The sequence below is a fragment of the Pelodiscus sinensis genome, chromosome 26, assembly GCF_049634645.1.
Source record: "Pelodiscus sinensis isolate JC-2024 chromosome 26, ASM4963464v1, whole genome shotgun sequence".
Taxonomy (NCBI): domain Eukaryota; kingdom Metazoa; phylum Chordata; order Testudines; family Trionychidae; genus Pelodiscus; species Pelodiscus sinensis.
Genome location: NC_134736.1, coordinates 8,214,575 through 8,230,463, shown reverse-complemented (window position 1 = coordinate 8,230,463; position 15,889 = coordinate 8,214,575). Strand labels below are relative to the sequence as shown.

The following is a 15,889-nucleotide window of genomic DNA, read 5'->3' as shown; positions in this document are numbered from 1 at the left end:
ACAGCACTTAAGTTAAAGTAGATGCACTCTGATTCCTGTCTGTAATGGTGCAGAATAATTGACTCAATTTAAAGAGTTTTGCAAAGAGTCAGAAAGATTTAAACACCAAACAGGCTTGGCAAACCAGTTCATTTAATCTGTAAACATTTTTAAACTGAACAGCTGAAAAAGGATTCACATCAACACGAGAGTCCACATAGGATTGGAGGAGAGAGAGTAGGAAAAGCCCAAATGAGCACAGGCGTCTCTCAAAGCAGAATACAATTCCGAGAAGATCTCTCACATACTGGATGCTATTCAGTTTTAAGTCAGTAACACTAGAAAAACAATGTACATTTAAAGGGCTAGATTCTCATCCGGAGCAAGTTGGACAGTTCCATTACAGTATGCTTTAAAATTAAATAGCAAAAATTAGCTCCCCCTTTACTTATCTTCTTAAGACCAGTTCTGCCACAATTAATGATACCCAAGTACCTGTACTCTTTGCTGTAGATTTTAGCAATGTTATCAACATGTGCAACCGAAACACCTGAATTCAGAACTTAAGTAGAAATGAGTTTAAATAGATGTGTATATCTGCCCAAAATGTGAGTGGCTTTGGGTTTAGCATTCCATTTGAAGCCCATTTAAAAAGTCTTTCAAATTCAATGTACTCTTCCAAAGGCAAAATTCTGGTGATTTATCTGATCATTTCTTAACAATGATTAATTCACTATCCTAGTGAACTGATCAATGGTGACCAGTTTAAAAAGAAAGTCCATGCTGAATACTGAATAGGTTTACTTGATTACAGTTTAGCATACATTCATGGGAAGAGTCTGCCATCTAGGTTTATTACTGACCATTTATTCTCATTTCCTAAACTATGGGGTGTCTTCTCTGATGTGGCACGTAATTCTCAAGGCCATAAATGGGAGATCTGCATGCATCTCCTCTAGGAGAAGCGAGCCGCCTTTCAATATTAAATTGACAAAGTAAATACTTCACATTATTTTGTGCAGTGTGCCTGAGTTGCATACAACAGTGCTCAGATTTTACCTATATGCATTTACTGGCCCAAAACTTTTGAAATATCAAGCTCATATTGTACTTATATTAAAAACAGAGATAGAGGTTTTATAGGCTTCAGCCCACTCTCATTAACGACTTCTATCTACTTGGATCATGTCCCAGGTCAGCTCACTGGACAGACTGATTTGCATAAAATACTTACAATCTTTTATTAATTCAGTCAAAACTCGAATCCCGCCTGCATAATAAAGGATGTTCTGGTCAGGTCTATTGAGTTTCTGGAGCAGCTCTTTCATAGACACAGCAGTATACTTTCCAGACTGAAATTCCTCCAGAGCTTTCTCCTCCTCTTTTGCTTTTCTTTCATGCAAGTCTACTTCATTCATGCAGTCTTCAAAACCAAAAGAAAGAGAAGCTTAATTTAAGAGAAAATTAAGTAAAGAGACCACAATTTCCTGATACACATTAAGGACAATGAGGAAAAAATAGAAATCAAATGGGATTTCATGACATTGACCAATAATATATGCTGAGGAAAATGAATATACTAATATTATTAATATGCATTATTGACACCCAAATACATTAATAAGCATTAAGCATACAATACAATAGCATTATAATGTTATATCTAATATATAAAGGAGAATGTTCGTATGTTTGTGCTCTAATAACTTGGACACTATAAGACCTACCGCAACCAAATTTTCCATGGGATAACCTTTCCTCCAGGAGAAGGTTTTAAGGTACTTTTGGACCCAATCGGGCCCAATCTCAACCTGTAAAAATAAAAAATAACCCGCGGCACTGCACTGCAGGGGCAGCCCCACCCACCCTAGGTCATGTGCCTGCCTCCTGCAGCCCCAAAGCGCTGTCCGGGACTCGCCCCACCCCCACGTGCACAACGGCTCAGGCATCCGCCCTGTCCCCCGCAGCTACAGTTACCAGGTAATCTTAAAAAAGGGGGCCATACTTGATGCGGGGGGAGAGGAGGGAGAGAGGAGCGGGGCTGGCCGGGAAGCAAGGTTGGTCGGGAGAGAGGGGGGTCGGGAGCAGCAGGGCTGGCTGAGGGAGAGGCGGGCGGTGGGAAGCAGAGCTGGTCGAGGGCAGCGGGCTGGCTGGGGGAGATCTGGAGGAGGAGAACTGGCCAAACTGGCCGGCAGGAAGCAGGGGTGGCGGTGGGGGGAAGGAGGGGAAGCAAATTGGACGGCGGGAAGCAGAACTGTGGGGGGAGGAGGAGGGGCAGTGGGGCTGGCCGGGGAGATCGGGAGGAGGAGAACCGGCTGGCAGAAAGCAGGGCTTGTGGGGGGGGAGCGAATCAGCCGGGCGGGAGCGGGATCGAGCCATGCCGGGTAACTCCAGCTAGTTGAATATATATTTTAGCACTTACATATCTTAAATTGGGCTGTGTCTTTCTATAATCCTGCTCATTTATGCTAAGAATCTCATAAATACTCTCAGAGATGAGGATAGCTCTGGCATGAGAAAATAAGAAGCTTGTCTAAGGCAAAACAGATGAATGTTCTGCCTCGCAACAAGCTGGAGAGTACCTTCACAGACAGTGGAGCCGAGAGCCACCATGGGCCCTGGAGTAAGATGGGATGGGGCCTGAATCTGAGGGCAGTCAGCCCTTAGCTCCACCCAAACCATGGTGCTGGCTCCCTCCCCAGCTTTGATTTGCTTTGATCCCATGGCAAATCAAATGGGCCCAGGGCTATGGTCGCTGCTGCCACCAAAGTAACAGCAGTTGGGAGCTCCAGGCCCCTTTGAAATGCCAGGCCCCTATGCAAGGCCTCTATGCGATTGCCCCTGTTGGCTCTCTCCTCCACCCCATCAGCAGGCCTGTTCACAGACCGGTATCTCTAATACCAATATCTGAAACAAAGATAAGGAAAGCACTAACAAATTAAGAAACAGGTACAAACTAATGGACTGGATTTTAGTGACACGTAAAGAGGTCTGATAACGTGTGAAATTATCCTACATATATTCCTAGCTAAAATGCGTAACTTTGGGAGCATACTTTCTATGAGGGGTGAATTTAACAACACAGCACAAGATGGCCTTCTGGAAACTGGTATTGTACTGAGTCTTTTTTTCCCCTGTGTTATACTTTTAGCATTAACCTGGCTGATATTGTTTATTTGGTCTCTTGGGTATACTTCATAATGAATCAAGGAACGGTCAAGCAATTGACTATATACTGTATCATCTGTGGCAATTATACAGAAAGGTTGTGAGGCAGAAAGAGAGGAAATGGCTCAGTGATTTGGGAAAACAATCTGCACATGGGCCAGTAAAAGAATGATTGATAGCTGTAGAAAGAAAGACATTAACCGGGGAGACATTAACTGGAAGAACAAACAGTTATGGAAACAGGATGGAAAGAGTCCATAGAGAGAATGCTTGAGGCTGGGTTTTACTTTAAGTTTAATTTTGATGACAAGATTAAGGTACCACAAGAGTCTTAACATTAGACTTTTTACCTTTAAACAGATTTTCCTTTTGGTGATCAATTTCTAACATCTTCTTATAGGATTTCCTGGACTTAATAAAAAAAACCAAGACTACATGGTTAATTGAAAACCAAAGTGGGAAGATTATGCAAAAGATATCTAACCTGATAGGGTCTGATCTAGGACCCTTTGAAATCAATGTACCAACTCCCATGAATGTCAGCAGACTCTGGATGGGGACTATAGAGCTTTAGATTTTGTTCTTTGCTCTCCACAATTTTTTATTTGACACCTCTCATCTAGGCCATGACTCTGAACTCAACAATCAGCAATGGATTATGAGTCAACAATATAATGCAACTATGGAAAAGGCAAATATTCTAGAGTGTATTTAACAGGAATGTTGTACTTAAAACATGACAGGTGGTACAATTAACACTCTGCACTGGTGAAGCCTCAGCTGGAATAGTGTATCCAGTTTTGGGTGATCCACCTGAACCTAATAAAAGACTTCCAAAATGTGTTAAGGACTGCTAGAGCACAAGGTGGCACAATGGACTTAATCTGCTGCAAGATAGATTTAGTTTAGTTATTAGAAATAAAACAGCGATCTATAAGTACCATTAAGTACTGGAACAGGTTAGCAAAGGAAGGTTGTGAAACCTTGTAAATGTAGGTTTATAAGACCAAGTTAGACAAACACCTGTGAGGGATGGTCTAAGTATACCATCTTCACAATGGGCCCTGCTTTACAATGGGAGGAATGAATTATACCACCTCTCAAGGCCCTTCCAGTTCTATACTTCTTTGATTCTGTAATTACGATATACAACCATTCTCTAACTTTTGTGTGCCTAAGTAATGGACAAAGTCTGTTACATTAACATGGGAGCAAATACCTTATTTTAGACCTAATGCTAACATTTTGTCCCCCAAGCTGCCAATGTATGACAAGACACTAGGGCTGTGTCTAGACTGCATCTCTTTTTCGTAAAAGGAATGCAAATTAGACATATCGCGATTGCAAATGAAGCGGGGATTTAAATCTCCCCCGCTTCATTAGCATAAAAATGGCTGCCGCTTTTTTCCGGCTCGGAGCTTTCCTGGAAAAAAGCATCAGTCTAGACGCAGATCTTTCAGAAAATAAAGCCTTTTCTGAAAGATCCCTTATCCCTCATTTTAAGAGGGATAAGGGATTTTTCCGAAAAGGCTTTATTTTCCGAAAGATCTGCGTCTAGACTGGCGCTTTTTTCCGGCAAAGCTCCGAGCCAGAAAAAAGCGGCAGCCATTTTTATGCTAATGAAGCGGGGGAGATTTAAATCCCCACTTCATTTGCAATTGCGATATGTCTAATCTGCATCCCTTTTACGAAAAAGGGATGCAGTCTAGACACAGCCTAGAAGAACATGCTATCAAATGTCAGGCATTTAAGACTCTCTCTTTCTCGTCCGCTGCCTCATAATGCCAAACAATGGGCAGTTGTATATTCTGTTTATTGTTATACTGGCATAAACCGTGTATAAGTTGCTAAACCAATGGAGTTACCCCAGATGGAAATCACCATATTTAAAAAGAGAAAGTGGCTCAACCCCTTGGTTGTACAGCTTACCTCATTGTAGTCCTCCAGTGCCAGATGAGCTTTTCCCATGTGGAAATAGGCTTTCATACATTTGTCATTGCACTGCATTAAAAAGAATTAATTAAGCAGTTTAGAATGTGGAATCATTACACCCTGTTATCTAATCTTCTGGCTAATAAAGTTACTGCAATGGCCCAAAATCAAACTATAAACACTTTGAGTGAAGCAAGCTGATTTACAGTTCATTGAGTAACATTTAGACCTTCCTCTGTAACAAAATCAATTGTGATAATGTGGAAATTTATCATTGCACTTTTCACTTCCATCATCACAACATGCTACTGAGGACCACATCTGGTATAAATTGATGTCTTTCTACTGACTTCAGCGAAGATAAACGGATTTACACCAACTGACGGCATAGTATTCAACTTTTTAGGCAGGGCCCACATTCATCTTTGGAAAACAGGATCAGCCTTTAAACTACAAAAGCAGATCCAGTCTAGCCTTTTTATAGGCCTTAGACCACAATCAAGGAGTAGTTATCAACATGACATTAATAATATATACAGACTAGTGGTTTGATCAGAAATAAGAACATGAACCAATACTCTACATACATTAAATGGGCTACATCCTCTTTGGATGTTAACTGCAGTAGTTTCCGTTGATTTAAATATCATAATGTATATTAGATGTGGATTACATCTACATTTCCATATCAACAGAACTTTCTAAATTATTTCCTTGGCAGACGAGATTTCTGAATATCTGAAGTGTCTGGATTGATCATCTACAAAATGTTTCTATTATTCCCTCTCTTTCTAAGCTGGTCACTTCCACAGATAGGGGATTTTGGAAATGTGAGGTTTAGACTAATTTGGAGCTATGTGGCTAGTATGCTTATTGGAGTTTTTTATTTAATTAACTAAAAAAATCCAAATTAATTAATTTGCTAAGGATGTCTCCTATCAGGCCATGTCACGGACATTGTAAATACTGTTCAGATGTCCAGATTAAATTATTAGCAAACATAATTCCTATGCCTGCTGATTCTCATCAGCCTTCTTGCAAGGGTAGTAATTTTTTGTACTATATCAGATCTTTGCATAGCAGGACCTTAAATCAACAGCTGATATGATATTAGGAATAATGGAGAAACAAGGTGTGACAGGGCAGCAGGGGCTGAAGAGGCAAGCCTCGCACTCGGGCGCAGGGCGGCCCCGGTGCTGCAGGGCACAAGCGACTCTGCCGAGCCTGCTTGGCGGTGGCCACCTGTGCAGGAACAGGAGTTTCCCCAGCGGGTGCGCTGGGGGAGGGGAGGAAGGGCAGAGGAGCACATGCACCAGCGTCCCGGGATATGGGCGCTGGCTTTGAAAAGGGAGGGCTCCCGCCCCAAGAAGAAGGCAGGGACCAAGGCCAGCGAGGCGCCGGGAATCAGTAGCACTAACCTGTTTGGGCCCACGGCCATACCGGACAGACCAACAGGCTCGGGGGTGACACGGGGGCCAGAACGCCCAGCAGACCACAGTGCCAGGAGAGTCCAGAGGAAGGGCGGCACTGGCCCGCCTGGACCGGGTAGGAGCAAGCGCGGGACCTGGAGATTGCGAGAGCCAGACGGCTGACGACCCGAGGGAAGAAAGGAGCCCAGGACAGGACCAAGGAGGACCTGAGGGTTGGTGAGTTGTGGCATTGACCCTCCCCACCCCGGCTGAGCAGGGCGTCATTGATGCCTGTTCTTAGGGTCCTGGGTTGGGACCTGGAGAGAGGGATGGCCCAGGTTCTCCTTCCCTCACAGCCAGTGCTAGGGCGTCCATAGCGACTTGACGGGGAAGAAGGGATTTATAGGCCCAAGAAAAGAGGACCAAGGCGGTGGGTCGACCCTGGGTCGGGGAAGGACCCATAACACAAGGTATCAGAAGACATTAGTATTTAAAGTCTTTCTTCTCATCCAAAAGCAAACTGGCCACAGTTCATACACTTCCACTGGATGTAAGAGAACTCAACCAGAACTGTATGTGGAATGACAGAAATCAAAAACAATAATTTACCAACAGAAAAAGTAAATTGGCAATAAGTGGTAAGGTGAACCCAAATGTATAAGAACTTGTAAATGCTGATCTGATAGCTACTTACAAGGACAATTAGCAAAGAGAGTCACTGTTGATTGCCACTCACAGAAGTTTAGCAAATTCTTTGTATGGAAGTCTCGAGACTTAGCCTGAACATTGAGACTGCAATTTTATAGTCCCACAGCCCAAACCTGTGTCAGATGACCTGATATGACATTATCCAAATAAAATGCGGCCATATAGATGATTGCTGCAACCATTGTTATATATTTGCACCAAATCCTGTACAACGTGGGCAAAATGAGGAGTCTATTACAAGCTTATGATTCACTGATTCTTTTTATACTATTCATATGCATGTATCATTTTTGTATTTGAAGTTCTGAATACTGGACTTGTATTTCAAATAACTGCTTCTGAAAGACATCAAAGGAAGCACGGCCAGCCTATTGTGAAAGGACTATCAGTGAAGTGAACAGAAGTGCTTAACTAACAATGAGCCCCTACATGAATGTTCAGGCCAGCATGGGAGTGATGACTGAGTCATCCATGGACAGGTGACTTGCACATGTGACAAACTCCATCTTGGGACGTACTTTTTTTACACTGAGAGAACAATGGGATTCTCTCCATATGGCCATGGATATATAAAGGCCTTGGAGGTTCCTCTATTTTGTCTTCAATCTGGCTTTTCATCTCTGGAAGATCTTTGCTAGGAACTGAAGTTTAACCAAAGGACTGACAGCCCATCCTAACATCAGATGTATTCCAGATACTTGATTTTTTGTGCTAGTTTGATGAATATAAATATTGGAATAACCACCAGCATTGGGGATTGGCTGTCCCATTTCTTGGCTGCACCCTACTTGAGTCACCCTAGCTGACTCCCCTGGAACTCTGCATATTACAGCCAGGTCCCAAGACTCAATGTCATGGGCTTTTTGCCATATGTGTAATTACATTGTGTAATGTACACCCAATCTTAAGAGCAGTTGAAGCGTCACATCTTTCTTGAGCAGCCCTGCCATGAATGAAATGAGTGCTTATTGACACTAGTTATAAAGATTTCTTTGTTTCACAGTTAAGGACCGACTGGCTGATCTTTTCCAGTCCATCTGTGTGTAAGAGAAATATAATTTCCTAATATTACATTGCTAATCCTATTAATGATATGTCAGTGTTATATTGCATTTAACGAGTAGCAATGTTTTAAAGCCGCTAGCTTTGGATTCAGACCTTTCTTTTTGGCTTCTATTATATTTCTTCACCTTTCTAAAGGCCATATGAATACTTTTGACTAGGAGGATTCACTGCAAGGTTAACAAGACCATTACCTTTACATTTTTAAGCAGATCAACAGAACATAGCCAGACAATGTTTGCAAAGGCCTTTATCGTTAGTTATATCAAACTTTAATTAAATATTTGAATCAATATTGAATATCAGTGAATCTTAATTTCTCTGTTTAAAATGGTAATGATTTTTTTTTAAATCGGGAAACGTAGCTCAGTATGATCGAGGGAACTCTTGGTACCAGCTGACACATGGTTTTACAGAGATCCCCTGCATCTGATATTGGTACAAGAGTTCATCAACTGGTCGTTGGCACATGAGATCTCTACCATGAGCCAATAGCTCTCTGGTCATCATAATGATTAGAAGGTGTTTTAAATTATTTAAACATTATAACATTATATATATATATATATATATAAAAATAAAAGATTCCAAAACTGTTTAAGTAAAGCTCATCACCAGACTCAAGATGAGCCTCAGAGCTAACTCAGTTAGTATATATAACAATGGACATCTAGGGAGCCAGCTATGTTTACTGCCTGGACCAATTGCAGACCTGAGAATTTACAGTTAAGGAACCCCAACATAAGCTTCTGAAGAGGAGACTTCCTGGGGAAAGGACAAGGGCCTGTTCTAGTATGCATGTATGATTTTATATGTAACTATTTGTTTCCAATATTCCTACTTGCTATCACTTGAATCTTTGTCACGTAAACTTGTACTTGATTTCACTATAAGCACATTTGCATTAAGCAGAACAGAGGCTTGAGAGAGAACGAGTTAGCTGGAGTGCACTATTTCTTTGGAAGCAGATGTATGAATACCGTGAATGTCCAGTAGATCAGGGGCTGGATCAGTGGTGGGCAACTTGTGGCCTATGTGGGCTGCAAGCAGCCCATCAGGGTTCTGCGTGTGGCCCATGAGACATTGTTTACCGTTGCCCACACGCAGAGCTGCCAGATTTTGCTGGTTTCAGACCACATAGTTTTATCCTATTAACAATGTTCCCTTTAAACTTTTCCATCCATGTGCAGGATACATTTTATTATGTGCACTGAGATATCTACAAATGTGCACCACCAACAGAAATACCTGCTGCAGGTTGTGGGTATTCTGCTAATCAAAATACCCTGAATCTCTCATGGGTGGCCGCCCAAGCCCAGGAACACTGCCTACCTGTACTACTAAAGTAACAAGCATATGAAGCAAACGCATGTGAAGTGAGACCCATGCTGACTGAAGACACTATTGACTGCGAGAGCCGTGCACTCCCTCTGCATTCAATCATAGTGCTGCTAGTGTTCATTTGACACACATCACAAATTCTAGCTATGCAAGTGCAGATATCAAAACAACACTATCCCGGGAGGCCATCTTGGTTATGACAATCTTGTGGGCCACTGAGATGAAGGAGAGCTACTGATGAGGCCCACTCACTAGCCTAGGTTGCCCATTGCTGGGCTGGATATTCCAGGCAGACATTTGGAGGGCTTGAGTGTTGGAACATGCCCATCACTGACCTTTAGAGAGACCGTAGGGGCTGCATAGCATAGCACTTGTATTTCTTGTGACTGGCTGGGTTGGGGACCACTGGCAGGCACAGACATGACTAACTCACACTAAGAGCAAATGTACCCCAGAGAAGTTTCACACTTAGCATCAGCTGTTATTTCAGTTGTTAAAAGAATGTCCGAAATACTAACAATGTTGTCTCCACCTGGGAAGTAATGCCAGGCTACCGTTATGCATGAGCCCCCACTTCATCAGAGCTTGAACTGATCAGCAAGGACCTCAGCATGCCAAGTTGAAGTCATGCCCAGGGCTTTCAATGATCCTTCGCACTGTGATGAATTTCACCCATGTTGACAGAGTACTAAGCACATTTGTAGCAAATCACCATTAGAAGCATAGATTCCTCTGAAATATTGCTCTGCCATGAGAATTGCTTCCAGGATAACAAGCTGTGAGGTCAAAACATGCATTGCAACATTGCATCACTGTATGAATATGTATAAATAGGCCTCTGGCATCACTAGCACAGTGCATGCTGTGACATGAGATTATCTAGGCTAGAGATCATGATTCAAAAAAGTAAAGAGTTCTTTATATTGTTGACATGCCCGCTATAACTATAAATGAAGTTGGGTAGTGAGTGATGCACACCTCTGTTGGCACATTTAATAATGTTTACTTATACTCTGTGTTCTACCAACTGATTGAAGAAACTGCAAAGCAGTTACCTTTAAAGCCCATTCACAATCATTGATTGCTTTCTTATATTCCTGCAGCTTCATGTGAGCCTGAAATAAAGCCAAGAAGGGACACAGATCAGCAAATTTATCAGCCCAAAGAAGAATTATAGTACTTTGAATCTCTATAATGTTTTTCCAAGTTCAAAGCACTGTACAAACATTTGTTTAATGAAGTGATATGTTTTAACCCACAAGAAGTGCCAACATATTAAGATTGATGCTTAATTAACTTCTCCTAAACCTTTCTGGTAACGTGCCTTTGTGCAGTGGATTTTTAAGGGTGTGAAACATACAACAAGCACAAAACAAGCACCAAACACTCATGAGTCTGTGCTAAACCAGAGGCAGGAATACGTCCTCAGTTCACAATTTTAAAAATTTGACTCGTCTTTCAGAATAAAAGGTAGCTTGGAAAAATATATACCCCACTGAACTTTCCTTTCATGAAGATTGGGGGTGACCTGTGCATTGTGTGTCACTGAATGCAGGGGAGGAGGAAGAGCTAAGCAAACAGAGTTTGTGGATCAAACAGCCCTTCCATAGTGAGATTCCATTCTGACCCTCCCTGCAGGAGAAAGGCTACAGTCACAACAACAGAAATAAAACGAATGCAACAAGACTGCCGAATCATTCCTACATGATCAAGTGAGGAGCTAAGCTCTGGGTTGTGTCTGTCAGGTTTAGTTTTCCTTTCTAGAAGCCAGAGGCACAAGCTAGGAATTAAAACAATAGGGCTGTGTCTACACTGGGCCACTTATTCCGGAAAATCAGCCGCTTTTCCGGAATAAGCTGCGAGCTGTCTACACTGGCCCTTGAATTTCCGGAAAAGCAACGACGCTCTACTGTACAAAATCAGCCACTATTCCGGAAAAGCTAAGCTGCTCCCGCTCGGGCATAAGTCCTTATTCTGGAACACTGTTCCAGAAAAGGGCCAGTGTAGACAGCCCAGTAGTCTTTTCCGGAAAAAAGCCCCATCGCGAAAATGACGATCGGGGCTCTTTTCCGGAAAAGCGCATCTACATTGGCCACAGATGTTTTTCCGGAAAAAGGGCTTTTCCGGAAAAGCAGCCTGCCAATGTAGACGCTCCTTTTCTGGAAAAACTTAAAACAGAATAGCATTCCGTTTTAAGCAGTTCCGGAAATTCATGCCAGTGTAGACACAGCCTAGCTGTCCAATTATTATCTGAAGTGCAACTTTTCCCTCAAGGCTCTAACAAGGCACTGAGATAACCTGATGAACAGAATAAATGTTCACCCAAATAGGTACCATAATCTCCTAGCAAGGACCCAACCACAGATACCCATTTGCATAGGTAACATGCCATTGAGTAAAAGGTCACAGAACTACGGTTTCTCACATTATTAGCAGTTCTCTCAACACAGCACTGGCTTATATGCGTCAGTTCTTTAGCTAGAGTAGTGCAACAATGCTGAACGTTTAGGGTGCAGACCCTGTTGCTGATGCATGATAGGGAAGGGTGTTACAGTTACACACAATAAAATGGGTTGCAAGGCTTTTGGAAGGGATTTCAATTGTCAAATGAAACCTTGACGGAAGTACTGAAAGGCAGGATTTGCATTTGGAGAAGAAGGATCCCCCTGTGTTTAAAGCACTGGAGAAATGAGACATGAGTGCTGTTCCCAATAGACATTTCATGTATGACTGAGCTACCTAAGGTATGTGAAATTCTATGGCCTGTGTGTGAAGTAGGTAAGACAAGATGATAAAGTCTTAGGGGAAGACTGTTTATTCTGTGTTTTTAAAACCCTGCCACACTTGTGTCCCAGTTCATGACAGAAGCTCCCACAGGCTGCAATAATAATGAACATCCTAAGGTCCACCTTTCTGGCCTTAAAATCTATAATTAGTCTATTATTAGAGATATACTATTTGGCAAATGGAACGGATAAGAGCTCTGCCAGCCCCTCTTGGCATACAAGGTAGGTAAAGAACTCAACACAAGTTACCTGTGGTAACATTTAGCTCTCAACAGCCTATTTAGAATATGTTAGGACAGATTCGTCCATTCATATGGGCATGTCAAAGAATTAGCTCCCATTACAGATTATGAGAAAAGAGAAGGAAGGAGGGTAATTGGTAACAGAAGGGAATATAGAGACTTTACCGGCATTAAGCTATAGAAGGTGCGTGGCAGATTATTTTTACATTCTATTTTCCTTTAGTACCAGCTATTGGACACTCAATTGCAGGTCTGTGATATCATGGCAATTGGCGCAATATAAGATGGATACTACATTATAGGCTGCATATAGATGGCTCAATACTTTCTATTAAGACACTTGCACAGACAGAGCATAAAATGCTTTACATGACTGAGGAATTAGTTCAGGGCTAATAAAAGGCAGCATGATTTTCACTACAACCTCTCCTGGGAAGCTGAATACTTGATCAGTGAAAGAAACTAAAGGGAAATTTTCATTACGGAGCTTAGTCTGAAGTACTTTGCTGGTAACTTTTAATCATATTAATATTCACTGTTGGTAACATGGCAGTAAAATTGACCCCATCGACTCCTGATAACAAAAACGAGACCAAAAGCACCACCGTGGAGAATGGCCTGAGACAATTCTCTTATGTGCTGCTCTTCCTCCTTTTTCCACTTCATCTGCAACATATGTAGCCTCCTGAAATTAGCTTGGACCACAGAGCAATGATTCTTACGTGCCACCTGCAGGTGACTTAGACTGTTCTGTACCTAAATGAATACTTTTCTAGCAGATTAATCACACACTGACCTGAGCTCTGTTCGTGTACAGAACCTCCATATCCTTCTGTTTCTCCAGACCTTCCGTGTATCGCTGAATAGCTGTGGCATAGTCTCCTTTATTGAATGCATCATTTCCCTTCCCTTTCAGGGCTGCAGCAAGAAGAGCCATACATTGGAAATGTCATTATTTCCAGCTGTAAACACAGTGGACAGAAGCCATGTTCTCTTGCTGCAACTTGCCCTCAGATTCCCACTATGCCGCCTCATTCAGAAAAGTATTGACTGGGCATAGCATGCAGCAGATTTTTCTCTGTGTATTTTAATTTATGTGCCTTTGTGTTATAAAATACAAACTCAGGCCATTTGTATTTTCTCTATAAAGTTGATTACTTACATCTTCCCACATACCACATCTCTCTCCCGCCAAAGCTTAAGTCGCCATCAAGAGGAATGCATCAAGAGGAGAGCCATCAAGAGGAATGCATTCCAAAACCCCAGCACCTACTGTGTGCAGACAACACTGGCTTCTGATCAATACTATACATAAGACCATTGGTACTACAGAACATCAAATGCCAGCTTCCTTCTCCCCAGGCTCATTAACGTGCATAAAATGTGGCTAACAGGCTATCTTACCAGCTTAATTCAGCTCTGTTCTTTTTAAGCAGTGCTTAGTGGGCATCAAAAATGTAAAACTTCAGCAATTACCATTCGCCAAACGTTCATTTTTCTTCCTCCTTTTGGCTCGATCTTTCGCATCTTTCTCTAATGCTGCCATGAAGCTGTCTGAGCGCCAGCAGAGTTAGGGCAGCATTTCAGTCAACGAAAGAAAAAATTTCCTCATTAAAATCAAATTGCAGATGAGAGAAAAGTCATTTCAGAAACACGTTTTCTCCACAAAGGAAATCTTAAGGGGGTAGTTCATTAATTTGATATAACTTGAAACATGAATGATAAGCTATTACACACAAAGACCATAAGGCTGCCCTAGATTTGCATACTTGCCTCTTTAAGTAGCCCATCTCTAAGAGATTCTTATTTTCGATTCAGAATAATGAGGTTCTTAGATGAGAGCTAGTGAATATGCTAAAAAAATTCCTTACTATGCATAAGCTAGCCAGGCACACTGGGATTTTGTAAGCAATTATAACTTTTCGATACAGCTCTCAGAGTCAAGTGAAAGATTATCATTGACTTTAGAGGGAATTAGATCAGGCATTGTGTGAGGTAGCTAAATCAGGGAAAGCAATCTGCAATCCTTACATTAGCTTTACGGATACAAATTGAACAAGGCATAATTATCAGAGAGGTGAACTCTGTCCTACCTCGTCTAACTGTCTCCATATTCTGTGTGGTCTGAAAGAGGTGGATAAGTGACACACAAACACATACACAAAAAGATTAGGCTTCAGCTGGAATGAAAATAAATTTAAGTATAGTTATTTCTAAACTAGCTGCAATTTTCATGAAAAATAGGGATTGCGAAAGATGGATCACATTCATTTTTTAAAGCAGCTTAAAACAAAGATCTGTAACAAGATGAGTCTAGTAACAAGAGCAGCATTTTAAATTTGTCAAAACTAACTCCACCAGGAGTATTTACAGTCACAAAATAGAAGAAAACAATTCAACGCTCAGATGTCCCCTTACAAAGTTAGCTAAGAATTTCTGTTAGACTCTTGAGATGGGAAAATTCACCATGGAAGTCTTGACAGTTCAAATTGCTATAACAATCTGCTGGGAGACATTCCATAATTAAAGCATTTCTATGAATAAGACTAGGTGCAGCTGTACAATACCTAGGGGCCAGCTTTTTAAAGATACGTGTGTGCCTAAAGATGCAGATAGAGCCTGAGCTGGATTCCTTCTTGTGCCTAAGCAGGATAGGTGCCCAAATTCTATTGATTTCAACAGACATTATAGCTGCATAATTTGTTTAGTTCTGAAAATTCCACTAGATACTTATCTATATTTAGGTACCTGCAAATCTAGCTCCTAATGTCTAGGACTGGCTTTGGATCATGCCCTTAAGAAGCAGCAAATAGTAGCTACATGTTACAGTATCTCAGCACCCGCTGCTTCTTTGCTATTAGCACTCAGTGATCTCCTTTTGATCTCCTGAAGCTTGAACATGTGTAGGCTGTAAAGCAGAGCTACTCAACTTTGGAAGCCTCGGGAGCCACAATGATACTCACTGTACATGCCAAGCGCCAAAACTTACACGCGGTTGCATATACATGTAAATATATATATACACAAATACAGGCAGTCCCCGGGTTATGTGGATCCGACTTATGTCGGATCCGTACTTACAAACAGGGCTTTTCTCGCCCCGGAGGACGCGGGCAGCAGGGACCGCCCAGACGCGCCGCGGTCCCGCCCCCGCGTCCTCCGGGGCGAGAAAAGCTGCTCCGCGTCTCACTGGTCTGCTGGCCCGCCACCCAGCAGACCAGGGAGACGTGGAGCAAAGCCGCGGAGGATGCGGGCGGCAGGA

At 42.1% G+C, this 15,889-nt stretch overlaps 1 protein-coding gene across 3 annotated transcripts in view; it reads right to left on the bottom strand.

Annotated features, from left to right (window-relative positions):
- TTC12 (tetratricopeptide repeat domain 12) overlaps positions 1-15,889 on the bottom strand; it is a 75,438-nt gene that overhangs the window by 21,345 nt on the left and 38,204 nt on the right. For all 3 annotated transcript variants that reach the window (XM_006111239.4, XM_075909442.1, XM_075909443.1), the window contains exons 4-10: positions 14,721-14,751; positions 14,104-14,181; positions 13,424-13,545; positions 10,655-10,714; positions 5,077-5,148; positions 3,498-3,558; positions 1,214-1,402 (exon numbers count right to left, since the gene is read on the bottom strand). In XM_006111239.4, the coding sequence (XP_006111301.2) occupies positions 1,214-1,402; positions 3,498-3,558; positions 5,077-5,148; positions 10,655-10,714; positions 13,424-13,545; positions 14,104-14,181; positions 14,721-14,751 (613 nt within the window). The remainder of the gene's footprint in view (positions 1-1,213; positions 1,403-3,497; positions 3,559-5,076; positions 5,149-10,654; positions 10,715-13,423; positions 13,546-14,103; positions 14,182-14,720; positions 14,752-15,889) is intronic.